The sequence below is a fragment of the Phaseolus vulgaris genome, chromosome 3, assembly GCF_051622355.1.
Source record: "Phaseolus vulgaris cultivar YP4 chromosome 3, ASM5162235v1, whole genome shotgun sequence".
Taxonomy (NCBI): domain Eukaryota; kingdom Viridiplantae; phylum Streptophyta; class Magnoliopsida; order Fabales; family Fabaceae; genus Phaseolus; species Phaseolus vulgaris.
The window spans coordinates 47,546,145-47,573,072 of record NC_143500.1 but is presented as its reverse complement, the minus strand read 5'-3'; the positions used below and the strand labels follow the sequence as shown (position 1 = coordinate 47,573,072).

General features: G+C 27.8%; 1 protein-coding gene, 1 long non-coding RNA gene and 3 other non-coding genes across 9 annotated transcripts; 4 read left to right on the top strand and 1 right to left on the bottom strand.

Moving 5' to 3' along the window:
- Positions 1 to 12,834: 12,834 nt before the first annotated feature.
- On the top strand, positions 12,835 to 14,181 carry LOC137808163 (uncharacterized). The gene is made up of 2 exons (XR_011080674.2): positions 12,835 to 12,960; positions 13,737 to 14,181. It is a non-coding gene; the product is annotated as an uncharacterized LOC137808163 (long non-coding RNA).
- On the top strand, positions 13,102 to 13,192 carry LOC137808901 (small nucleolar RNA U61). Its single transcript, XR_011080773.1, has one exon. It is a non-coding gene; the product is annotated as a small nucleolar RNA U61 (small nucleolar RNA).
- On the top strand, positions 13,350 to 13,434 carry LOC137808842 (small nucleolar RNA snoR14). Its single transcript, XR_011080741.1, has one exon. It is a non-coding gene; the product is annotated as a small nucleolar RNA snoR14 (small nucleolar RNA).
- On the top strand, positions 13,558 to 13,646 carry LOC137808899 (small nucleolar RNA Z101). The gene has a single exon (XR_011080772.1). It is a non-coding gene; the product is annotated as a small nucleolar RNA Z101 (small nucleolar RNA).
- Positions 13,738 to 18,880, bottom strand: LOC137808161 (type I inositol polyphosphate 5-phosphatase 2). Of its 5 annotated transcripts, none has more exons than XM_090299645.1 (11): positions 18,432 to 18,880; positions 18,244 to 18,349; positions 18,063 to 18,146; positions 17,566 to 17,653; positions 17,385 to 17,489; positions 15,624 to 16,422; positions 15,231 to 15,415; positions 14,770 to 14,878; positions 14,479 to 14,627; positions 14,144 to 14,392; positions 13,738 to 13,968 (listed from the first exon to the last, which is right to left on the bottom strand). In XM_090299645.1, the coding sequence occupies exons 1-10, from the start codon at positions 18,459 to 18,461 to the stop codon at positions 14,179 to 14,181; spliced, it is 1,869 nt and encodes a 622-aa protein (XP_090155771.1). In that variant the 5' UTR covers positions 18,462 to 18,880; the 3' UTR covers positions 13,738 to 13,968; positions 14,144 to 14,178. The 5 variants fall into 5 exon arrangements, 3 of the variants coding, with proteins under 3 accessions (XP_090155771.1, XP_068465235.1, XP_090155772.1); XM_068609134.2 differs by having other exon boundaries at positions 18,244 to 18,352; positions 18,432 to 18,861; XR_016519230.1 differs by lacking the exon at positions 14,770 to 14,878.
- Between the last annotated feature and the right edge of the window lie 8,048 nt (positions 18,881 to 26,928).

The following is a 26,928-nucleotide window of genomic DNA, read 5'->3' as shown; positions in this document are numbered from 1 at the left end:
ATGTTTTTTAAACTTAAAAAATAATATTTTTTTATTTATATAAGATGTGATTTATTTATTAATTTTATAATATATATTTAATATTTTAAAGAATTACTTTAATTTCTGTTGTATTTAATTTGTTGTTGTATTTATATTAATATTTTTTTTATAAATTATTATGTTTTTAGTTATAATTTATTTAATTATATTTTTTTATAAAAAAAATTATTGTTAATTATATTATATTTTTTATTTTTCATTATTACAGGGGTTTTAATATTGAAAAATAATATTTTTATTTATTTATATAATATGTGATTTATTTTTGAATTTTATAATACATGTTTAATATTTTAACAAATTAGGTGAAGTTTCTATTTTTATTTAATTTTTTCAATACATATGTTTTTAATTATAATTCTTAAATTATACCTATTTACATTGAATATATATTTATTTATTTTAATTATAATTTTTAAATTTATGAATATGTTTAAAAAAAACTCATTTAATTATTAAATTTTTTTAATAGGTAATGATCAAATTGTAAAGTAACATTTTGCACCTTTAAAAAAAATAAAATTCTCTCACCATCATCACATAATTCACAAACTCTCATAAATTTTCTTTGCACATCACTCTATCATACTTCAATCCAAACATTATCATTTTTCTTTGCACATCACTCTATCATACTCCAATCCAAATATTATCATTTTTTTGACACTTTCCTCTCACATCCTCATACGTCACTCTCTCCAATCTCAACATATCTCCCTCCTAATCCAAACACATATTAAGTTCAGGTAAAAAAAAAATAGTTTAAAGAAATGATTTAAATGAATTTCAATAATATGATGACTAGCCTTTTGACCCTTCTGAAACATTTTAAATTCATTATTACAGGCCATAAAAGATTTTCTCTTTACATTTAATGCAATTCTACATTTATTATTAGAATTCAAATGAATAAGTTGAAACGCATTTGATGGAGTGAATGAAATTTTATGAATTCTTAAATGACTAAAATTGATAGGTGTTTTAATGCTAATTTAAAGATATTTTTAATTGGATGATAAAACAATAGTTGTAGTGACAATTAAGAATATAACATCATATCATTTCTATAAAAAAAAAAAATTTAAAAAAAAATATTCTTGACTCGGAAATATCCATTGAAGAAAAAGAAATGAGAAGAAAATGAAGAAGAATTTGTCTTTTGGAGGCATGGTTTGGTGGAGTGTGTATCCAAAGGAGGATGTTATGTTTGGATTAGGACATAGGAAGGTTTGTGTTAGTCAAAATCATAGCGATTGAAGATAAGCTAAAAAGTGTATGTTATGTTCTTAATTGAGCCCTTATTCGCCGTTGCTTTTGCATCGGTTCATGCCATATTTGTGCTAAATCAATTTCAAAATGCTCTCCTTCCTGCACCTATTTAATATGCTCCTATTTTCTTTTTCTTTTTTTCATGGCGTGTTATATGAATCGGAACAGAATTTAAGAATATTATTTTGCTTTATCTAATCAGAAAGAAAATAAAAATACTAATAAATGAGTTTATTTTAAAAAATCATTTTTCTTTTATTCTGTCTTAAAGGGCCGTAGAAGAAAAAATCATACCCAAAATCATGATTTTCAAGAATATGATTCCTACAAAATTATGATTTTTAAGTTAATGAAAAGTATTCTTAGGAATGTTGACACGAGTTTTTAGAAATCAAAACATAATTTATTATCACTTTAAATTTTTTAATAAAAAATATGGTACATTTTCTTAGACAAATTTATATATTTATTAGTTAAATTCTATAAGAATGTTTTTATGAAAATTTATGTAAAATTTGTTTATGAAAATATTTTTTTACAGTAATTAGTATCTTTAAATAAGTAAATCAAACATGAAAAATATAGTATGAGAATTTTGAGAAACTAAAAATTTCAGATCTTCATAACACCCCATAATTTAAATATATAATTTGTTCACACTTTTCATTCATTGTTTGAAACACATCGTTATTATCGTTCCACTCTTGAGACGATAGCGAAATTTTGTTCTCATTTCCCACCCTCGTCCAAAACAACGTGTATGATGGGAGAATATTAATTAAAAAATATTTTAATTAACAGTCATTAACAATTTAAGGAATTGAAATATTTGTGTCGTTTATCAAGGTTAATATCAGCTCTTTCTCATTTTATTTCTATCTATTAATGTATCTCTGATTATACTAAATTACTATAAAATAACATTAAATGTTATTCTCGTTCAAAGAAATAAATAATTAATACAAACAGTATTATTTAGTACTATGTTTGTTAAGTGTAATATATTGATTCTATTAATTAAATATAATGCATATTTATTAAATGTATAACATCGGTGAAGTTATTATTGAGAAAATCTATTTATGGTGATCCCTGTTTCATAACTTTGCTTGTTTTATTTTATTTTTTTATTTTAGAAAATGAATACTGAATCTTCTCAACTTTATCCTCGAATTTTAACATTTTTTATATAGATACATTCGACTTAGTTTTATTATGATCTATCTTTAATTTTTTATTTTATTTTTTATAATGAATCACATAAATTATTTAAGAGAAATTATAACGATAAAAAAAATTAAGACAATTCTTTTATAGTACTTATTGTTATTGTATGTGTAAGGAAGGTCTCATTTTCACTATACCTGTACTTTTAGATTTTCTCAATGTCAACTTTCGATAGATCTTGGTTCTTGATCCTTGATCGGAGTATGGCTGCAAAAAAATCATTTAACGCTCAAGTTAATATCCAATATAGGATAATAAAATACATACATTGACTTAACATTTATCAACTTTTTTACATAAATGTGTTGGGCTCTTGTGTTGGTGGGTCTAAATTAGATAGGATATCACACTTGATCTTTGTATTAGTTTGATATTAAGTACAATTTCTTTGTAAAATTCGTATTTAAGTCACTTTTGCTTTAAGTTGTTGAGATAGTCTCGAACATGGTAGTTGACGAATTGTTCAACCTATATGTTCAAGATGTTCCCAAAGGTGCCTAGGACATCTCAATCACGTGTATACAAAAATTAAATAAAAATACCTAAAATATTGTACTAATTAAAACTTCATTTTTTTAAAACAATAATTTTCTTCAATCAATACACCTCCTTTTCTGTTGTGTTTTTAACCATACTTTTCTTTACAATTGGTATCTAGAGCCAAAAATTGAGAGTTATTCAATTTGTTATCCTAAGTGGTTGATCATTCATAAACATTTGCATACGGTGAATCTATAAATAGATCTCATCTTTTTTCAAAGAAAATTATCCTTTTAGAACAATGAGAATTAAAATATTTCTTGAGTATGTTTTCAATATTTTTTTAAAATATTTCTTGAACGATGAGTTGTTGATGATATTTTTGTTCCTAAAGAATTTTCTTTGTGGACTCTTGGTGAAAACAAAATAGCACATTATGATGTAAGAGCAAAGAGTATGATATCATCTACTTTCACTCTTGATGAATTTTATAAAGTATTGGTCTGCTCTTCAACTAAATAAATGTGAGCTATTTTAGAGATTACACGTGAAGTCACTAAAAAAGTGAAAAAAGTAAGAAGAAAATACTATGATACAAGAGTGTGAAATGTTTAAAATATTGCAAGAGGAAAGTATTTATGATGTACAAAATAGGTTCACCCACACAATAAATCACCTTTTTGCTTATGGGAAGACTTCTGATAGAGAAAAACTCAACATCAAAACTTTGAAAAGCTTAAACAGGTCATGACAACCAAAGGTTATTGTTATCTCTAAATCAAAAGACAATACTATGATGAATATGACCACCTTATTTAATAAGTTAGAGAACAAGTTAGAACTTGGAAGATTGAAAAGGATAAAAAATGATAGAATAAGAAATTGATAGTCGAAAAATTGAGATATGCATGGAAAAAGATGAATAGTTTGGACAGTGAAATATTTGAATTTACTACTAAAGAAATTCTAAAAAAAATTGAAATGCAAGAAACAAAAAAGTATATTTTTTTTTAATCATGCCAAGAAAATGTTTTAGAAAGCAAGAACAAGATTCAAATTATACGTGTTTTAAATGTGGTACACATAGTCACATTAAACATGGTTGTCATTTGTTAGCTATGAAACAAAAGTTTAAGGAGAATTAAGGAAGTACAGAATTATCATAAGAAGAAAATAAGGTATACTACATGGGATGACAATGCTTCCAACTCTTTAAGTAATTAAAGTAAGAAAAAGTCAATATTTGTTTGATGGATAATGTTAAATCATCAAGTAATAGTAGTATGAGTAATTTTAGTTTTGAAATTGATAAGCAATTGCTTGATGCATTTAATGAATTACACGAAAAAGAAAAAACTCTCTTGTTCAAACAATAGACTCAAGTGAAATAGTAAATTATTTGCAAATAAATTAACTCAAATGCAAGAGAAGAATGGTAGTGATGTTATAAACATAATTTATAAAAAGTCCTAATGCAATTGTAGCTAAAATTTCAATAAAGAACTCAAAATTATGAGGATTGTAATAAATATTTAACAAGAATTGAATATCTTATGAAAACTCTTGCAAAATTCACATTAGAAAGATCATATTTAGCAGCACTCCCAAATTCACAAAAGTGTGTTATTGACAAAGTTATAATTATTTTTTAATATAAAAGACACAAAAAGATTTTATAATTTATTTCAATTTTAAAAAATAATTTCTATACTTATTTGTGACATGTTATTATTGTTTGAAAAAAACATGCATAAAAATAATTTTACAAAATAGATAATTATCGACATATTCAAATTCATCGATAATTTTTTTTTAGCAAAGAATTTTGCCGACAAATTGCAACAATTGTAAATTTTTAAATTATTTTTTTAGATATATCGTTAAATTACAAAAAATGTAATGTAATTTTGTTGGTAAATCTGTCAAAAAAATTAAAGATATTGCATCTCTATTGGTAAATTCGTATTCGTTGATAAATTCATATATATTGATAAATTCCTCGATAAATCCATACTCATTGATAAATCTATAGGTGTCAGTAAATTTGTCGGTAAATCATTCAATAATAATAAGATGAATATAATAATAATAATAATGAAAAATAATTATAATAATAAATGTTATTATTATTATCATGATAATAATTATAGTAATAATAACAACAATACTAATAATAAATATAATAGTAATAATAACAATGATAACAAGATAATAATTGTAATAATTAATGTTATAATTAATATAATAATAAATATAATTGTTATTTTCACAATAATACTAATTATGACAATTAATATAATAATAATAACCAACATAATAAAATAATAAGATAAATTGTGACCATAATAATAATTATTATGATAATAAATATACTAATAATTTATTATTATTATAATTAAGATAAAATTTATTATTATTATCATAATAATAATAATATAAATAATATTACTAATAAGTTTATAATAATAGTCATTATTATTACTAGTTAAAACAAAGACGTTCTTGCGTCTCTTTATCTGCATTCTTTACTTTCTTCCTCTATTCATATCGGGACTGTTTTTTTCTTCTTAATTTTTATTTGAGATTTTAAAAATAATGTTGAACAAATTAAATTATGTACAACAAATTAATTATAATATTAATTTATTGGAACAAAATATTTATCTTTATAGTTATAGTTAAAACCTTAATAATTAATTAACTACTAATTTATAAACTATGTATTAATAATATAAATTATTTTAGATATTAATAAGTTTTTTAGTATATAAAATAATATATAATTCAATTAATATAATAATTAGTTATTTTTATTTTTAAAATTAATTTATATTTAATAAATTTTTTTAGTGATATCACTTCATAAAAAACATTAGGAAGATGGATGTTATTTATTGAAAATAAAAAAATGTTAATGTTTATTTAAAAACTTAGGATGATTATTTTAATAAAAACCATAAATATAAAAGCAAATCAAATTGGTCGGTCTAACGAATAATTGACGAGTAGATTAAAGGTCAACTTAATTTAGGTCATCGGGATCAATAGGAAAATGGTTAATATTTATATCTATATATAAAGATAATTATTTTCGTAACTGTTTTTTTTTTTTTACACATCTACTTTTTCATTTTATTCTTATACTAATATTTTATTTTATTATTTTATAAATATATAATAAGAGATTTTTTGTCATTTTATTGTTATCTTTGACATTTTTGTCATTTCATTCTTTTGGTATTTACTTTTATTTTTATAATTCTATCTAAGAACCAAATGTACATCCCTTAACAACTTTTAGCTTCCCTCTCTATCAACAACTTCAATCTCAATGAAAAACTTCTCACTTCTCTCTCTTAATTGTGCTCTCTCTCCCTCAATTGTGTTCCTTAAATTTATCAATTACAATATTAGTGTCTCTCAAACTTCACTCTCTTTTCTCACATCCTTTTCTCTCTTGTTTCCATTCTCAATTTTTTACTTCTCTCATTTCTTATCCTCATTTCCTTTTTCTATTTTTTCGTAAGACACCACAACTATAAACTTAACCATGTTTTTTTTTACGTTTTAGATTTGCAATGATTTTGGAAATGAATTTAAGCTTGTTTATATGTTTTTGTTTTGTTTTGTTCCCAGACTTAATGGATGCGAATATGTAAAAATCATTAATTAAAAGAGATAGAGAAGACGTAAAAGAAAAATCACAAAGAGAAATATAGAGACAAAAGGTGTTTTATAAAATAATTATTCAAATTTTAAGAATAAACATAACTATATATAAATAGCTCATGTGTTTTGAGAAGTATATGTGATTGCATTTTGAAATTTTTTATAGAGTTGCATTGTTATTATTATTTTGTTTTATCACAATGATCCTTTTTCCATTTAAACTATGGAATAATATTCTTTGAACTTTATTTCTCATCTATCGGTATTTTATTATTATAACATTTTTAAATTTGAATCAAATATGTCAAATTATATTATACATATATTATATTTTTTTATTTTTTTAATATAAATCTTTAGTTAATCAATAATCTAATAGTTTGACAATTGACTAGTATTTTGATGGAATCAATGATGAGTTTATTTTTACAAAACTATTAAAAATATAAGAAAGTAACATGTATTTTAAAATTATAGATGATGTGAAATGTTATTTAGTATCATCTTAAGAGAAGCAACGGCAATATTCTTAACTATTTATATTGAAGGTAAGAGATGTTGTTGTTTTTATTATTAGTTTGTTACAATTCATTTTGACATTAATATTAATATATATTCTAAACATAAATTTAGAAGAATAAAAAAGTATTTGTTTATTTTATAAATTTTAATATGTTTAATGTTTGAAAATTTGTATAAAAGTAAAAATAATAAATGATAAATAACTTATAATACTCTTATAACTCATTCCATTGATTAAGTCTCTGCATGCGATGCACGCTGCAAATTCTGTTACTCGTTTAAGAATTTCTACTTGTAATAAAGTGGGGGTAGGAATGCAAAAGGAGAGAAATAGATTTAAAAGTGAAATTCTCATTATACGAGCAAAAGAGAATAAGAAGTAAAGAGGAAAAAAAAAATTGTTGTGGGTTTGATTGATGTGAAAGTAAATAAATAAATTCGATATTGTAATAAATTATTAAATAACTTTTAATTTAATTTTAATAAAAATAAGTGTGAATTAAAAATAGAAAACAAGTAATTATAAAATAATTAATTTATAAAATTACAAATAGTATTTACATTTTTTTGTTAGTATCATTTTATAAAAATTACACGATTTAAAGAATAATTAATATTTATTTTAAAGAATTAAAAATCTCCATTATCAAATTAATATTCAATTAAACTTAATTTTATTTCAATTTAAGTAAATAAATTAGGGTGATTAGAAAACAAGTTTGAAGCAATGTGAATAAAAAAAAATCTTATATTAACTTATCATCGCCTCTAAGTTAATAATTACACTCAGTAATTTATTATCTTAATCATTGTTTAAGTACATGAATGTCCTTTGAAATGTAAAGAGGCATGTGCACATGGACATCCTTTCAAAGGTGCAGAAATATTTGAAGTAGTTACAACTTTCCCATATAATGACATGTGCAAATAGTTACAGCAAGCACATGTGATGAAAATTCATCCAACCTCAAAACATTTGGTTAAGAAGATTCAAAGCACAAAAATAAATTTAGTAGACTCTCATCTTAAGGAGAATCAATTGTTGTTTACTCTTTCATTTTTTTCTAGTTTTATAAACATTGTATAGAGTAATATATACTTTATTTTGACATTTTCGAGATCCATGTTTTGGGCCAATTTTCATGGATCTTGTATTGTGCCAATTAAAGTAGGGTGTAAATAAAAAAAAAAATAGTCTAACTAGAGTTACAATTGGGCTTTTTTGGACCCAATACAACTCTAGACCATCTAAGGTGCACAAATAAATTACTAGAGTGCAAATAGAAATTATGGAATGACAAAGAAAACATGAATGTTAACATGTCATCCCTTCAATGGAGAGGATTCTCACCAATGCCAAAAGGTCATTTGTCTTCATGGGAATGAAAATGATTCTCTTCAATTAGAGGAGAACACTTGTCAACCTCTAATTTGAGAGGATTTGCTCTAATTAGAGAGTCACTTGTTCTTTTATGAGTGAAGAGTTTTTAGGATTAAAGTTTGCACATTGACTTTCCCGTAACACTATAAATACAGGTGTTAGCCTCTTTGTAAATTAGTTTTAATTGACTAATAAATTGTTTCAGAAATTCAACCTCAATTTGTCTCTTAACTCCATCTTAGTTAGCACTTTTATGAGTATTTTAGTAAATATTTTCTTAGAATTTTGTCTCAATCTTCTAAACATGTTTTTCATACTTCATTTCACCTTCATCCATGTTCAACCTCAGTCATTGAAACCACAAATCTGCTCCACCTTCTCCTGCAGATAATTAAACCTGAAGAAACAATACTAATCAAATTAAAATTGCATCAGCATGACTTTAAAAGTGATATGATCAAGTTATATATACTTTATATTTCTCTTCCTTTACTTTGGTATTGAAACTTGTTCTTTTAAGTTATGTAGAATATTCTTTGATTACCTAACAAATATTTTATGATCTTCTAAAATAAATACAATTCATTTTGCCTCTTTATTTATTTTTCAATGTTTTTAACCTTCCTATATTATTAATATTATATTATAATAATTAATTATATCATTAAATTATTTTTAACAATTTTCATGTTATGACAGTTTTACATAATTTATATTATTTTCAAATTCCGTTCTTATATAATACTGGAAACAATGTTTACTGCATTTTCAAATTTTTGGAAACTTCTTTAATAACCAAGCAATTAAAATTGTATTTTAATTAAAACAAGTTAATTTTCTGATAATTTTATATGTTACAATTTTTCATAATTTATATTTTTTTCAAAGTCAACTCTTATAATTATTAGAAATAATATTTCAATTATAAGCAATTAAAACTCATAAATATATCAATTATATTTGTTTTTTAATTATTTTTAAATACAAAAACAATTTTATAATATTGGTTTTTATTAATTAAAAAATTTACAATTTTAATCACATTCATTACTTCCAAAATCTTTTTCATAAATTTTAGAGTGACTATTCACTCTCTCTATATATATTAATCCAAATAAATTAACTTTTCCTACACTTTTACTTCAAATTCACTGCTTCATACGAAACATTATTGCATCTAACACTTCTTAGTTCAAATAAAACATTAATATATCCGCAAAAGATAGAAAATGTATAAATACAAGTTTATTTACTCGTAATACGTACGGAACTAACTAATTGTATTTTTAAGATTTGAATTCAAATTTTGTAAATAAGTAATTAAAATTAGACAAGGTTACAAACAAAAGAACGTGAACAATTTACTGCTGGTAGGTTCTAACCAACACGCCACCAACTTATGTATTGTACTGGAGTGGTTATAAAAGGTAATTTATGTATTGAAGTCTCGAAGAAACTAGTGTTTATAACGTTAGAAAACAATTCATTTATTAGCTTCAAACCAAGTATTGTTTTTACATCTTTATTGTTATTCACAACAGAATCTATTTTCATCATCTTTAAAAGGTACACAATTTCTCATTTAAAATTTGAAATGTCAATTTTTTGACTTAAGATCATCATAGATGATGAATATTAAAAAAAATAAAAAAATCTCTACACTATTCGAATGGTGATAAATATCTACACTCATAATATTTATTAATTTCATCAACATCTATTGATTTTGCTAAACTATTTGACCTGTTCCTAATTTGTATTCTAATTTTATTCACAAATTTTAACAAATATTTGATTAAGTTGATTTTCTTGCATGATTCAATATTTTTATGTGCTTGATATCTTATTAAAAGAGTTGTGATATTGGGGTGACATTAAAAAAAATAAAAGAAAATAAGGATAACATTTTCATTTATGGTAATTGAACATTAAAACTATTTTCAATATTTTCCTTCTTTTATACAACGTTATTTAAGTTTTTAATTTCACATGAACTGTGCATACGTTTTTACGCGGTAGAATAAACATTATAATTTTAATATTTGATCTGTTTTCAACTTTCAGTTCTAGACATTTGGTATTTGATCTCCATTCTTTGATTTTCGGTGTTCACTTTTAAAGGAGTACTGGAATTATTCTTTGTCATTCAAGTCGATAAAGAAAAATAATAATAATTTAGTTATCAAAGAGTCATTCTCTTTTACCTTAGGACATTCATGTTTTATACTATCTAAATTGGGTTGGTAGTTGCACAAATGGTGTAACCTAAGCCCATGTAGGCCCAAACATTCTTAATATGGCTTTGTGATAGTTTTACATTTGATTAGCGTTAAACAAAATATTTAGGTGATAATCCTTAGTGTTGACTAATTAGTTGCACACAAACCTAGAGAGTTGAGATGACGATGTTTGAAGTATGTGTCGACATGTTCGTACATCGAAATACCAACAAATCGAGTAGTACATTTGCCTCCATACTCAAGTGATACTGATGATTCCTTAAAAGAACATTTCATTTTGTTTGGTGTTGTGTGCAAGTTGGATCCATTAGGATCACGATGTTCTTGTTCGACTCAGATAGTGGTTGTCATGCCATTCTCTAACTTTTGCCTCATCGGGCATTCTTTGCGCACAAAGTGTTGCGCTTGGTTACCATGTGACTTTTTTGTAAGGTTTTATTCGATCTCATAGTGAGTGTCACAATGTTCTTACAAGATCGAATATAGATATTTGAATTCTACCACTATTATGTCTTCTTGGTCTTCAATCTTCAGCCTTGAGTATTCGGTCTTCAATCACATAGGGTACCTGTGAGTACATTTTGATGTTTAAGTCAGTAAAGAGAAACAATTGTACATTGAAATCTCGGTAAGCCAATTTTAGATACAAACTTGGATTAGGTAGCTCAACAAATATTATTATGGTAGTGTCTCTTCCATTATGTAATCTCTTATCACCATCCAACCACAACAACAAATGAGTACCCGAAATATCATAACATACATTCCTATTTTTTACACAACATGATCAGTTAACATACAAAATTAGTAAATCTTGTAGTACTTCAACATATAGAATTGTAGGAAAATGTCAACCCCAACTATTATTAACAAGTTATACTCAAGTACGAGTCTTAACAATGAAGTAGAGATGATGAAAATGTCTAAAGTACCATATGTATCAACGGTAGAAAACTTTATCCATATCATAGATTCATGAATTTTTTTTGTCAAGAGGATATACTAGTTTTTTATTCAATTTTTATGAAGGAAATTCCAAGTTCTCATACATCTTAAGTTATTTTTTAAATAAAAAAAAGTACACTTTGTTGTATACAATTTAGAAGAAATAAAGTAATTTTTGTAAGACCTTTGGACAAATTTGTTTTGAAAAGTAGTCTACACACCGAGCACAATTCTAGAGGTAGAGCTAATCTACCATGTTTAATATAATAGGGTAGGATAATATACATCATACTCATGAAATATTAAAAAAATTAAGATTACAAAACTAAACGAAGAAACTTTGGATTTTTCCTGAAGAATCACATGCACTATTTCATAAACAATAAATGAGTTTATCTTATTAACATATTTTCTTAAAAAATACATTCTATCCTACATTTAGTACACAAAAAATTAAATAAATATTAAAAATAGGATATAAATGTAAATTCAATAGATAAATAATTAGTTATTAACTTAAAAGACGCATAATATTTAACTTGGTCTTAATCACATTTTTTTTTCAAGCTCTATCTGTTCCAACTTCCGTTAAAACCTCCATGACATTTATGAATTTGTAAATAGTTAGAAAGGGACTTTGAAATGTGCTTAATTATCAAATATTTACCCACCAAGTAAGCAGAATTATAATATAAGTAGACACATGATGAAAAGATTTAAAAGACACAGAATCATTTTCAACTAAAGCTACTTTAGTAGAAAATTAAAATTTGATTTTGTATTTGTGATGATTAGTTTTGTAAGAACCACCATACAATCCAAAACTAACAATGTATTTGGTTCCACCGTTCACTTTTTCGGAATGTATTTCTCAATTCTGGATTAACAATTTTAGAATGTACAAGGACAGTTTTGAAATTTCAGAAATTTATGGAGTGTATTTTTGAATTGATTGGGTGGGGGAAGTAAAAGCCCTGTAGTATTCACTACTTACTGGGCCTACTAAATGCGCAGGTAAATGTACTGCCCGACCCAACCGGGTCACCTTGCCCTGCGGAACCCTAGTCTTGCCTAAAATGATAAAAACCCTAAATTGCATCTATAAATTATCGCCAATTCCAGTCTTCTAATCGAAGATCTTTCTACTGCGACGAATTGTAGTTTTCGCTTCTGTTCTCGTTTCCTGTGTGTTTTCTAGCTATTTTGTTATTCTTGTTTGTTACTTCTAGATATAGTTTGTTCTACTTTATCCCGTTCCCGTTCCCTGCGATGTTTTTCTCTCCGGAAGATTCTTTTGCTGATATGTAATGTATTTGGGAAAGTGGTGAGCCTGTGATGAATATATAACCGTGCTGGAGGCGTCACTTTTTGTGATCGTCGATGATGGCGCAATTAACCTCTAAGAAGTTCTGAGCTCAACATTTGACCTTTTAAATCTGATATCGTTACTGTTTAATTGTTTTTCACTAATATATTATTTAAATTTCATGTAGTTTTGATTAGCTGAGTTATACGATTCTGTTGAGAATTAGCTGATTAGTTTTTTGAGTTTAGTTTAGAGGGAAAAAAGTAATGCGAAGTGACGATAGAAATTCATTCGTCTGTCAATCCGCTGATATCTGCGTGATGTTTATATGAATCCCGACAGGTTCTGATCGCTGTCTTTATTCCCTCTTTCAAAATTCTAAATATTTTTTTGGACTTTTTCTTTGCTGGGTTGTCTATTGATTAAGCTATATGAAGAGTGTCCAAATTTGTTTGTTTTTCGAAATTGAAATTGAGAATGGGCATATGATGAATCTTATCGTCAAATGGGTAATTTGCGTCTGAATTTTAATTGATGCTATCACCTTGGAGAACTGATGCCCACAATTTTTTAACCTTTAATGTGATTAAATATTATGTTTTTATGTATATTGAATAATAATACGTCTCTTGATATGAATTTGCTTATTTTGTAGATGATTTGAAATCTCTGAAAGGTATTTGAAGAAGAAAACTGGTCCTATATACAGTAGTATGTGCTAACCGTTGTCGATACTTGAAGATCAAAATTATACAGGAAAAGGAATAAAAAACTATTTTCATACAACCCATAATTAAACAGAAAGTGTGGCACTGTATCCCAAAGTATGCCTATGTACATTTGCTTTTCTTTAGCGGCTCGATTTGTAAGCCTGTATATCTTCCACCCTGCCGATGAGAAAGAATGAGCCATTAAAGTAAATTGCAAATTTGTAAATTTGGTTAGGGGGAGCTAGTGCATTTCTTTGATTATATAAATTTTTAGGTTTTTTTTTTTATTATCTGAATGTATCTCATAATATATCTCTTGAGATAGAGAGAGGGAATGAAAATGTAAACTTACCAGTTAGTTTGTAAATTACAATATTGGGTTGGTATCTAGTATGACCACTCTCCATCTTCTCTAAGGAAAACCTCTGGGTGTACTGCCGCCTTTGTAAAATTCAGGACTCGTTGTAATTTGCGGTTGTCAAATACTTCAACATCAATGCAGAATATTGAGCTAACTGCTCGATGATCTGAGAGCTTGTTTTCTGCTCTGTTGTATTGAAGTTGTTTTATTCCTTTCCCAAACCACAATATACGATCACACCTGTATAATTGTACAAAGGGTCACACTGCGTTTACATTAATCATATGATCCATGCACTAACATAACACTAACACGTTTGCGCTTACCAGGCTGGAGATCTCTTCTTTTCCCCTTCTTTTGGATTCTCACCAATATATATGTCAGAATTAAATTCATACTTGTAAGTGGGTGGGAAGTTTATTAATCCCTCTTTCCATCCATCAAACACGTGCCCACTACGTAATTCATTAGTTAACTGCAAATTGAAGCAATTAGAAACTCTCGTTGATAAAGTATCACGTACATCAGCAAATGAATAAAGTTTGGTGCCAAGAAAATGCTTTTGGCATCTCTAGTTGTAGATTTTGTAGGATGCAAAGTTGTTTCACAATTCTCACCTGATCGTAATTCATTAGTTCATTCCATTTCTTTAGAGCTACCAGCTTTCGAACCTCCTCATCCATCATATTGATACGATAGTTTAAATCCCCAAACCAGAAAATTTGACTGTTGGCATTGAGCAACCCACTAATGAATCCATGATGTTCGTAGAATCATCGCTAAACATATTCTATATATATAACCATTTCAGTCTATTTATCTCCTTTTCTATGAATTAATTATGTACCTTCTTCAGCCATTAGTTTCTAAAGTTCACTGTGGTTGGTTATTTCCATTCAATAATTTTATTTTGTTGATGTCGAATTCCTTATATATCTCCAGCTTAAAATTAAACACACCTTATTGTTTGTTAAATTTTTCAACACAAACCGTTGGCTTTTATTGTTTTACACCTTTCTAGCAACAATTTTATTATGTCCTTTGTAAAGTACAATTTTCAACGTAAAGTTAAACTTACTCGTGAGATGGGATTGTTTGTGGCTGATCTGTATCAAAGACAGATGAGAAGCAAGTGCGGCGAAGAATTTCATGAACATCCGAGTTTCGTCTTATTTCTGCACCATCCTTCTGACCAGAAGTCAAATGCGAACAAACAAAGCACAAACGTGACTGAAAGAGAGACATACTAACTGAAACAGACCCCTGCATCAGACATAGTTTGTTATCACTCACATTCATAAAGGTAAGAGTCAAGTTGAAAAGTTCTATCATAAATAAGTGAGATTTTATCATGGAATGTATACCATGCAGCTTAAAAGTCCTATCAAGTCTTGTTAACACTGCCATTACATGTACACCTATGCTATATAATGATGTAAAATTCAGTGTTAAAACATTCATTCTCCCTTACCTTGTTTCCCATGTAGCCCATGAGACCAACTCCAACTGGAGAAACTTTCAAGTTGTTAATGTGCCTTCTCAACCTCCTTTGCACCCAAATAGACACGTATATTCCTACCATCTGCTTGCTGACGATCCGGACATACTTACGATGTGATTTCACGGCCCCTATTCCATCATCATCGTTGTCATTTGGCAATTCAAGAAAATCATCATCTTCCTCATCAGATAACATGCCAGATAACTCATCAAGGGTATCAATTACTTCCTCAGGCATCACTTGCTGTTCTTTCCATAACAAGCCCAAATTTCCCGAACTATGGTGTGTCCGTTTCATTACACTCCCATATTTTGAACCCTTGTTGTCTGTCAGGTTAAAGCCAATTCTGTCTGAGCTAAATACTCTGCGCAATTTTGAACTGGAATCAGTATGTGGGATTGCATCTAAAGGACGTTCAGGCCAATCAAGTATGGTCTGAGGATCAATGTCATTTATATTCCTCAACTGCAAAGTCCTTCCTCTACCAATTAAGCTTTTGACTTCCTCTTGTTCTAGCTCAACATTGTTAAAACTTCCCAAGTACTCCTCATTCATTGTGTCTAGTGGATTAACATCTATACTGTCTGCTAGAACATTTGCAGAAGCTCTCAGGACAGGAGAAGAAGGGGCACTGTAGCTTTTCGGCTTGCTTTCAGGTTCAGAAGATTTGTTTAGAGTTCTTCTAATGATTGCTTCCCAATTTCGGATGGGTGTATTATCCTCTGCCCCAAGAACATTTCCAGCATTCAAGGGGACTACCTCTTGGAAACTGTTAAAAGCCATGCGTTAGTGTTGAGGTTAATCACAGAAGCTATCAGAAGACCATTTTTACAAACACCCTAAAGAAGCAAAAATGGACCTCTCATGCATGTTGAATTTGAATGTTACAAGGTCACACGAATTTCTGCCCAAAAGCACTACTAAGATACTTCTTAATATAAACTTTTTTTATTAGAATTTATTCAAAACTACAAAATTATGAAGGAAGTTCGTAATTATGAATGAAGTTCATCTCAGCTATTAACATAAGAATATTTATGTTTTACATGAATTAAACTCATCGTTGGATTCCAAACATGGACTGGACATCTGACAAACCTTTCATAAAGAATGACATGAAAAAGAAGATTTTCATGACTTTAAAACACTGGATCCATTCTCATGAACCATAAGAAAGAAAATTCAGCATCCCTTTCCATATTGGAATCTCACTTAAACCTGATGTAAATAAAATCCTAGGCGAATGTTTTAGGGTCTTGGAATGAACTTAAATTTAGCCAAAAGCAGTCATTGTTTTTGGAGATAAACTGGCGTTTCCATCTTAAAAACATTGAACTTTTGGTCAATCAGATCACTTACCTATTTGTGTAGGAAAGGAAGGTATTGCAATGAGTCTCATATTGCATCACTAAATCTTTTTTATGGTCTTGTCAATAAAAAAACTTAGCAGATCACGCTCTATTTATAAATCAAACAGACAAAAACACATAAATAGGGGAAAATACAATCATGTTTAACGTATTTAACAAAAGAGAAACTCCATGATACTTATCATTTGTAAGATATGCAAGAAAAAAAATCTGTACAGCATATCAGGTTAAGTTTTACCTAAAGTCTGGTGAATGATCCAAATATTTGTCAATATGTTGAAGAAGAAAACATAGGACACGGTGCACCATGAACAACGCGGGAGAAATATTAAAGCATTAGGCAACAACAGAAACTACTTACCCAATAATGTAAATATCTGCTGGCTCATCGGTGCAAAGCCAGTCCTCAATTTCAAGATCCTTACATGGAATTCTTCCAGCAACATTCCAGGTGCCAATTGTTACCCTGCAAAATAACCGATTTATGATTCCTTTCATCAATATCATTAAATTAATTATACATAACTTGATTACCACCAGACCTCACTTCCTTTGTATTTATGTATTGAACACGCAGAGTTTCTGATTTCCCTCTTCTATGCCTGACCTTATAGCCCTTACAAGATGCATCTGAATTACAAAATCAAATCACGCATGATGGTGCTTTTAACACTTTGAAACTCAATCAGAGAAAACAGTCAATCATTTGAAGTTTAAAAAAATAATTTCATATATTTTTTGGTAGTAACACATTTGGAATTTGGTTCAGATTTCCTTTGTTTTTTCAGATGCATGCTTTCACCATAAAAGATCTATATGCAATTTAACATCAGTTGAGAACAAATGTTTTCCGTGTCCTCCTTCCAAAAGGAGAGAACAAAGCTATGCAAAATACTGTGTTTAGATTCTAGAATTCATAACAAGCCGCTCCAATAACTGATTTTGTAACCAGAGCAAGCAATGACAAAAGGTGTATTAAAGCAAAGAGCACATATTCTCCTTTAAAGAACCATAGCAATGTAAAGGAATAAAGTATTGCCTGATGTTTGACTTGGGAATATGGATGATGTTCTAAGTGGATTATCTTCACGCACACCCATTCTTGAGTCTTTAAGAGAGCAAACTGAATGAAATTGAAAGAACAAAGAAGGAAAAAAAATGAAAAGAGAAAAAGATCAAGCTAAACAGCAAAAAGGAATATAGTATAGTCTAAAGCATACCATCATCTTCACTCTCAGTTTCAGTGTCCACTTCATCCTCACTAAAATCATACACCTTTGGCTTTATGTTTAACCATTTCTTCATCACAAGGGAGGGCCAAAAGGCCTGCTACAATGAGACAAATTTTAGGAGCTTCTAAGAAACATATTTATCCTTAAACAGCAGTGAGAGCCCTGTTAAAGCTTACCTCTGAGCGTCTTCCTCTCCTTGTTTTCATCGCCTCAGGTCAAAATACTATAACTGAACCAACAAGCACCTGTTTTGTGCAGTGTGCAAGATTTTCCGAGCTCTAGCTCTTAAATATGGAAGCACTCATTGACATGCTTTGGGTACTATTTTGCAGCCAACATTTAAATAAGAGGTCTTCTGAGATTGTAAGAATTAAGAAAACAAAGTTGGAGTTTTTTGAGTGCACAATAGAAGGGAGTTCCCTGTAGAGACAAAAAGAAAAAGACAGAAAATGCGTGACCATATAGCATTATAGCTAGATATCCACAACCACAACTTGCAGAAGGAGAAAAGAAAACAAAGAATAATAATACTGGTCCTAACAGCACTTCTTATTTGTCTGATAATAAAACACAGGAAAAGAAAGTCCTGAAAGGTAAACACTTACTAATTGAAATTTCAGGAGATACCTAAAAGAAAATCAAAATAACACCAAATCTCACATTTAATAGGAGATACGTCCATAACAACTATACTCTTGGTGTAACACTTCTCTGTAACACTATTTTCCGTCAATTATCACTTGTCAAACGCGCTTTTCTCTTTCTATTTTTCTTTATTATACAAACAATCAAATGAGTAAACAAATACAACTTCTGGGCCAATAGTATTCATAAAAAAATATCTGAGCAAAGATGTGTGTATTTTTATATCATGGTTCATGTTCCATTAAGCAAGTAGCTAAGAGCAAAATCTAGCCCAATTATTGAAAATTCCAAATGGTTACTTCTTTATTGTTATTAGAACAATAATGCGCATACCTATATCTGTTACTACCACTGCTACTAAACATGCAGATTTACCAGTGCCACAAATGTAGAAGTGAATACATCAGCAAATACCAAAACTGATGACGACAGGGAACCAAAAAGCAAGGATACATACAAATCAAGGGTACAATCACAGCCAAGATCTGCTAATGACCCCACAGAAGGGGAAGGTTCTTTTAAAACAAGGAAGGATCTAATAAACGAAACCAGATTTGTGACTTGAGAGAGACTTATTTTATTAAATTGATGCTTAGCACAATTAAGCAACTAATAACCACAGTGTAAACTGATTAGGATTCATTGTATCAGCAACAGCTGTAGACTCATTGGTAAGCCATAGTCGCCCCTATTGTTTCTCTTTCATTTTCACTACTACTAATCTGCTATTATAATTATTATTATCATTATCATCATCATTTTCTCTTCCATGCAAAAACAGGTTGGGAAATTGACAACCTTAGCATAAAAAACAAAAAAATAAATTTGACTCACAAAAGTGAAAGAAGAATGTGAGGGAGTGATGAGAGCATGGATGATGTAGGGCCAGCGCACTATATGTGAAGAAGGTAACAGTTGAGTTTTGAACTGTGAAAGCATGCATTTATAATCATATTATATGTCAATTTGGTGAGCAAGTTGGTGGGGAATAACAGATTCACGGGAACGTTCATCCGTCACTCACTTCCAGGTTAGTTACAACTTTCAATATTAACTGATAAGCTAAAATAATCTTAAGATAAAGTTTTGGTAAAGAGTTTTGTTGAGCATGAAAAAAAAGCAATTTTATTACTATGGCATGTGAAGATATGAAACAACTATATGCAGTGGACATCAATAGGAAGCTAAGAAGAGGATTTATGATATATTAATCAAGTAATGATTACTTAATTATGTAATTTGATTCAATCCAATCACTAAGGGAATTTTCTATTTCTCTGTAGGATATATAGGGGTCTATATATGACTATGTTTTACAAAAAAGATTGAGTTGGTAAAGAAGTTGAAAAAAAGTTACTAAAATGTTTTTTTTCCCTCATTTTTAATTTAAAAAAAATCTTTATATAAACTATCCAAACATACTTGTACATCAAGTAACACATGGCATACTCTCACAGCTCAATATATACATACAAACAACAGATCTTTTGTAGAGAGTCTTGGACTGTAGCTCACAAGCAAAACTTTGTTATTCAAAGGAGTTTTAATTTGTTAAAAAAAACTCGATAATCTTGAAAATTAATGAAGATATCCTGAACTTCAAAATGTTTCAAAAGTGAGCATCAAAATAATTGGTGAAACTAATTTGTAACTGTTATCGAGTTCATGGAGTGTACATAGTTGGTAACACACGTGAGATTTATATTAAGAAAATTTCATAGAGATTTAGAAGGTATAAGGTGTTTTAGTTTGTATATGATATTCTGGTAGGTATAGTTGTTGGAGAGTTATGATTTGATTTATTGAAGCATTGGAATTATATAGGAAAGAATAAAGACATATGCGTAATGACATATAACGTTGGATGTTGCATATGTGCTTGTTGCTTTCCTATACATTATTGAGTGTTTGTGATGGAAACATGACACTGTCTTCCCTTCCCTTCCCTTCCCTTCCCCGCAATCCTTTCCTTCGTGATTCATCCCATTTTAAATTTGTCTTTCGTATTCATATACTTTTTCCCACAATTCCTCTATTTCCTGCATCTGCACCATCATGGGAAAAGAACTAGAGCCACCACCATTTTTGCTCTTCAAAATTTGTCTTTGTTAGCACTGTGATAAGGTTCATCTTAGACTCTTTGTGTCCATTGTGATCATAGGTGGTCCTTGTTTGCTATTCATAACACACTCACTATTATGCTTCGTTCAATCACTATTAAGGTAGTGATTTAGGGTTTGTCGATTTATATAAAATTAATTATTATCTAATAATTTTATTGTTAAGTATTGATTGTTGAAAAATGAATGTTTCAAAATAGATTTGATGGCAAAATCTAAAAGTCTTGGAAAGTTACAAAAGTAATGGACGTTGTATATTGCTTAAATTCAGCATTGTATCTCATCTGTTTTCATAATTTTGCTATAACCTAAAAATCAACCCTTAGTATTTATGTTACTCTCTCTTGTCCCTATGACCCTAAACTACTATGGTGTGATTTATCTTTCTCTTCTCTTGTGTTGAACATTAGCTACTTCATCTGTTTTCCTTCATTCTCAAACTGACTTCATCGTTGTTGTTACTTTCATGTTCTTTTAATTGTATTAAAATTTATTTCATCTTCCTCTCACATGCTTTAAAAAACGTCATTATTGCCTCTCACATTTTACTTGTTTTTTCCGAACCTTCATGACAATTTTACCATTTTAAGTTGTTGAAAAATTAATACAATGAAGTTATACAATTATATTATGATTAGATAAATATAAAAGAGACATTATACTTAACTAGTATTGATATTTTTTATATGCATATATTGATATTCACACACATATATATATATATAGAGAGAGAGAGAGATTAGTTTCTAATTATTATTTTTTGTTTTAAACAAAATAAATCTACTTTTTAAATGGACTTTCTATACGTGTTATAATTATATAGTCGATATAATAACTCCATGTTCTATATTAATTGTAATTATAATTGATGTAAAAATTTTACTTTATGCATAATTAGGAACATATAATTGATTTTATTGATAATTAGTTGATGTGTTAACTACTCTATCAGTTCCCAAATAATAGTCATTTGAGATTTTTTTTTTCATTAAAACGAAGGGAAAATATTTAATTTTTTAATTTTAATGAAATATTAATTTCAGTGTTTTTTTATTTCAATGTTTTCTAAAAATGTAAGTGATGCCTTAGATTCTTACAGTCCTCTATTACATTGATCGTTTCTTTCTCATTTATATTTTTCTAAATTTAGATGAGATTTAAGATGTCTACATATAAATTTTCAAAATATTACGAACTATTAAAGTCAATTATCTCTTATTTTATTGATTTTTAAGAACATAAAATAACACACATATGTAGAACAATTTGTATAAGATAGATGGTTTTTAAGATCAGAGACCAACCTAGTTTTAAAACATTAATATGTAGAACCTATTTTTTTACAATATATAACTGTCAACAATAAGCAATATAAATGATATTTGTAAATACGAAATGAATAATTAAACTTAAAAAATATAAAGTGTCATAATATAGAAATAAAAATCCTCAAATAAATATCTATGCTTCAAATAATTACAGGATGAGTCATAAAGTTTGAAAACTACAGCAAAACGTTGGTAAGAGAGGACGTGAGAGCCAATAAGAAGAGGTAGAGTTAGGAGTTGCATTTAAGTTGAAAAATGTTATTTGACAACTCAATTATGATGTAATTATTTTAAAATTACTTTATAAAATATCACTTATATTTTTAATTGTAATTTATGTAGCACTGATAGATAGTTTTAGACATATAGATACTAACACGATATGGATATAGACACGAAAATATGTATAATTTCTCAAAATTTTGGATAGAAAGACACAGATCTATATATTATATAATTATGAATTATGTAAATTGATAATAAATATTTATGTGAGCAAGTATGTTTCAAATCTTTTGGAAGCAGAAAAATGTTTTTCATGAATGATTTAAAAGAATTTGTTCCTTACTTTTATAATCATAATAAAAATTTATATAATAAATTTGAGTTTTTAAAAAATTATTGTATTTTTTTTTTAAAATTGTGTTACAACTATGTTAGAATTGTTAAAAATCTCACAAATATTTTTTAAATTAAACACTTTACTGATAAATATCTTACGAATATCGACACTGATACATTTATTCAACACAAATATATTATGTAATTTAAGAGAAGTGTGCAAATCTTATAAATTATAATAAATTATAATATAGTGTATAATTGTGAAAATATCATTAATCTTAACCTATCATAAACTTTATGCACCAAAATACGAATTTTGTTGATTATAACTTCAAAAACTTTGCACTATGAAATAAACAAATATCAATCAATCAAAGAAGTAGTTGTTGGCATTTAAAATATGATTGACACAAAGAGTGAGATTTGGATGTTGTGATTTGTGATGCCATTAATTTTAGTAATCATAACTTGTTGGCTTCTGCTGTCTGTTTCCATCATTCAATGGCGTACTTATCTTTTTACGTTTTCTCCTATTTTTGGCTTCTTTCAAGCTCTTCTATCGCTGCCCTCCACTGTCTACAGAGATATTTGTAAATAAATTATTAATGAAAATATCTATTCATATTTCAACTGTTAATTAGTAATTATTTTATCAATTTAATATCAGAATTCCACTGCAGTGACGCGCACCAAAATACCTTATTACACTCTGTTGAAAGTGAAAGTTGTTGACTTCCTGCAATGGCTTTCATTCATCGAATAGAGGGTTACTTTACTAATCTAAAACCTATGCTTCTTCAAAATCAAATTATTAGTATTTATAGTTTCTAAGATTCAACTTTTGGTTAAAGTTTCGTCTTCAAAGAATTCGACCAAGAAATTATATCCTCGTACATATAAGAAAAGAAATAAAATTATATTCACACAAGAATAATTAGTTGTGATGTGATGGAGAAATAAAAATAAAATTCAGTTTCATTAAACATTCTATCATAAATTAAACATTTTATAATAGATAAATGTGTAAATCTCTCGAATCGATTTTATAAAATGAGATCGTTATAACTGTTTCATTAATATTTGTTATTTTCATTTATTTTATTATGTCATGTAAATAGAGTAAAGATGTAAATAAGTAAGTATGTAACAATTATTTGATTAATAATAATTTTTTTAAAATGAAATATACAAAATTAATATGATATCAGAGTCATTTCAAACCTATTCTAATGAAAGTTTATTGGACATATCGTGTTATATGCTATTAAATCGTTAAACATCCATAAATATATAGTTTCACACACAAATTAGTAATATCGACATGAAAAGGGTGTTAGAAATCTCACATCGATTAAAGACTATGACATTTAATAATAAATAAATAGGTGAAAATCTCATTATATAAGTTGATTTTATAATATGAGTTAGACTTAAAATTTAAAATTTGTTAATTTTTACATTAATTACTTAAATTTATGTCTAGCATAATTTTTAATTAGTTGATAGAATAAAAGTATTGAAAATAATGAAAATTATAACCTAAAAAGCATTAGAATTTTGTTTATATAATTGGAAATTTTCGTATGATCACAATTGTCCGTAGGGGGAATCTTAAGCAGACTTAGCATAGAAAAGTCAAATTTAGGTAACAAAATGAATTTCTTCGTAATATTCGAGTACATTTTCTTATAAAAGTTCTTGAATTATAAGTGAATTATTTGGTAGAATTTAATTTACATACCGTCTTGGTGAAAATAGTTTACACTAACAATACATATAAATTAAGATTTTAATATGATATATGGTTAATATAAGTTCTTATTACATGATCAATTAATAAATATTTTTTTTTATCAATAATAAAAAATTAATAAATATAACCACTTCAGGGTGGTTCATGATGGAAAAAAATGCACGCGAAAGCAACACACAATCACGAATCAACTGTAAAAAAATAACGACACAAGATTTAACGTGGTTCGGTAGCTAATTACAACCTACATCTACACCGACAACTATTAGATTTTTATTCTATCCTGTTGCACGCTAATTACAAATACAATGATCTCTTTAAATAAAGATAGATTATAAAAAGATACAATGATTAAGTCCACTTACTAAACATTTTCTCAACTCAACAATTTGACCTTATACAAACCTATAAACTAGAACATATTTTCTCAGACACCCATACCCATCCGAAGAAGGGAATCAAAACCAATATGACACCTTATCTTACAGATGCATTATAATAATAAACAACTATTATTATAACTTTTAATAAAACTATATATTATAAGACAAATCAATTTGTAATTGAAAATAGTAAAAGAAAAAAAAACTTACATTATCCATCTACAAGTTAAATTCTTTGCTTGCAATGAACAAGTTTAGTTTGAATTTATTTTTTCTTGTTCATTATGTCAGAAACCGAAAGTTTCAAAGGAATTGATCCATCGTTTAAAGAAACCGTGAATGTGACACATGAGAATTTTGGAATAGTTTATTGACTTTCAGCTTTTAGATGCATTTCTTTTTGGATATGTAATGATAGATTATGACTTTTTTTTTCTTTAATGATTTCTGTACTAAATAATCCTCTGGTAAGCAAAATGTGTTACTCTAACTAGTTCTAACATAATAATTAATAAAATACTTACAAATTCTTAAGACAAATTTCAAAGGATTCTTTATTATATTAAAAAATAGATTTCAAATTTAATTTAATTTTATAAAATAAAATTATAAAATAAAATTTACATCTATTTATACAATATAAAATATCATTATCTCTAATTAATAGGACACCCGTACTAAATTCAAAAGTAAGAAATTAATAGCACCCATGAAGTTAGATGTTTTCTTTATGATGTGGTGGACATGAACCATATATCTATCTAACTTCTGGAAAGGTGTTTTGACGAAGGTTTGTGATGGCATCCTTATCACGAAAACAGCACAACAGCTTTATGAGAAAGTTTTCGAGAATCAAAATGTAGGAGCCAGAAGTGTAGGTTTGAGAAAGAAGGAAGCAAAAATAGTTGTGATATTCTCCAACTAAACCAAAGAGAGGCTAATTGATATACATGGACCACAAAAGGCTTCTTTAATTTCCTCACACCAAATACCAATAACAGTAGATGGAGGTGAAAGGCACCTTCCCTTGTGCGCGTACACTCAGGCCACTTAATCATCACCACTAATATCAGATATTTAATATATTGTACGGATGAAAAAGGTGGGACATCATTAATTCAACTTGGTTTATCTTCCTCTGTGTTTTTCTTCAAAATTGTTTGATGCACTAACATTTTTTTTGGATGCTTGCAACCCACACGTACAGAATAATAATCTTCACTCTTTGACGGGTATCGACAGTGACCACCTAAGCCGAATCAATCACTTAGATTCACCTCACCCTATAACAAACACAACATGTATTAATATAACATAAATCTCAACAACTGCCTGCACTTTCTAACACTTAAAAACACGTTTTATATCAAAATTATATTTTACTCAATGTTTTTTTTTTAACTATTTAATAAATATCTTTATAGTTAACATTAATTACCAAAACATAAAAGTCTTTCGAAAAATACCAAGAGTTATAATTGGCAGGTTTCGTTCTCTCTTGAAGCATTGGCGGCAGTAATTTATTTAACTTTCTTAATTAGCATCAAACGCATTACATTGGCTAGATTAGTTAATAGCATCACTAATAAATTATAATTAATTAATAGTTCTTAAAAGAGACACCTTAACTGAAACTAATCCCACTTACTCCCATGCAAAATTGTTGTTATTTTATATTGACGACCACAACCGTCCTAGTTATCACAACCTTTCACTCCAATGTTGGTATTATCCATAATGTCTCTAATTTGTTTTTTACCCATTTTTTTAATTATTCGGATTAGATATTATTATGGAAATGTGACGTGAGATTACAATACCTTATTGGTTGCAAGATCAATATAATATATTACGTGAGATTTGAGCCACTAGCATGTGTG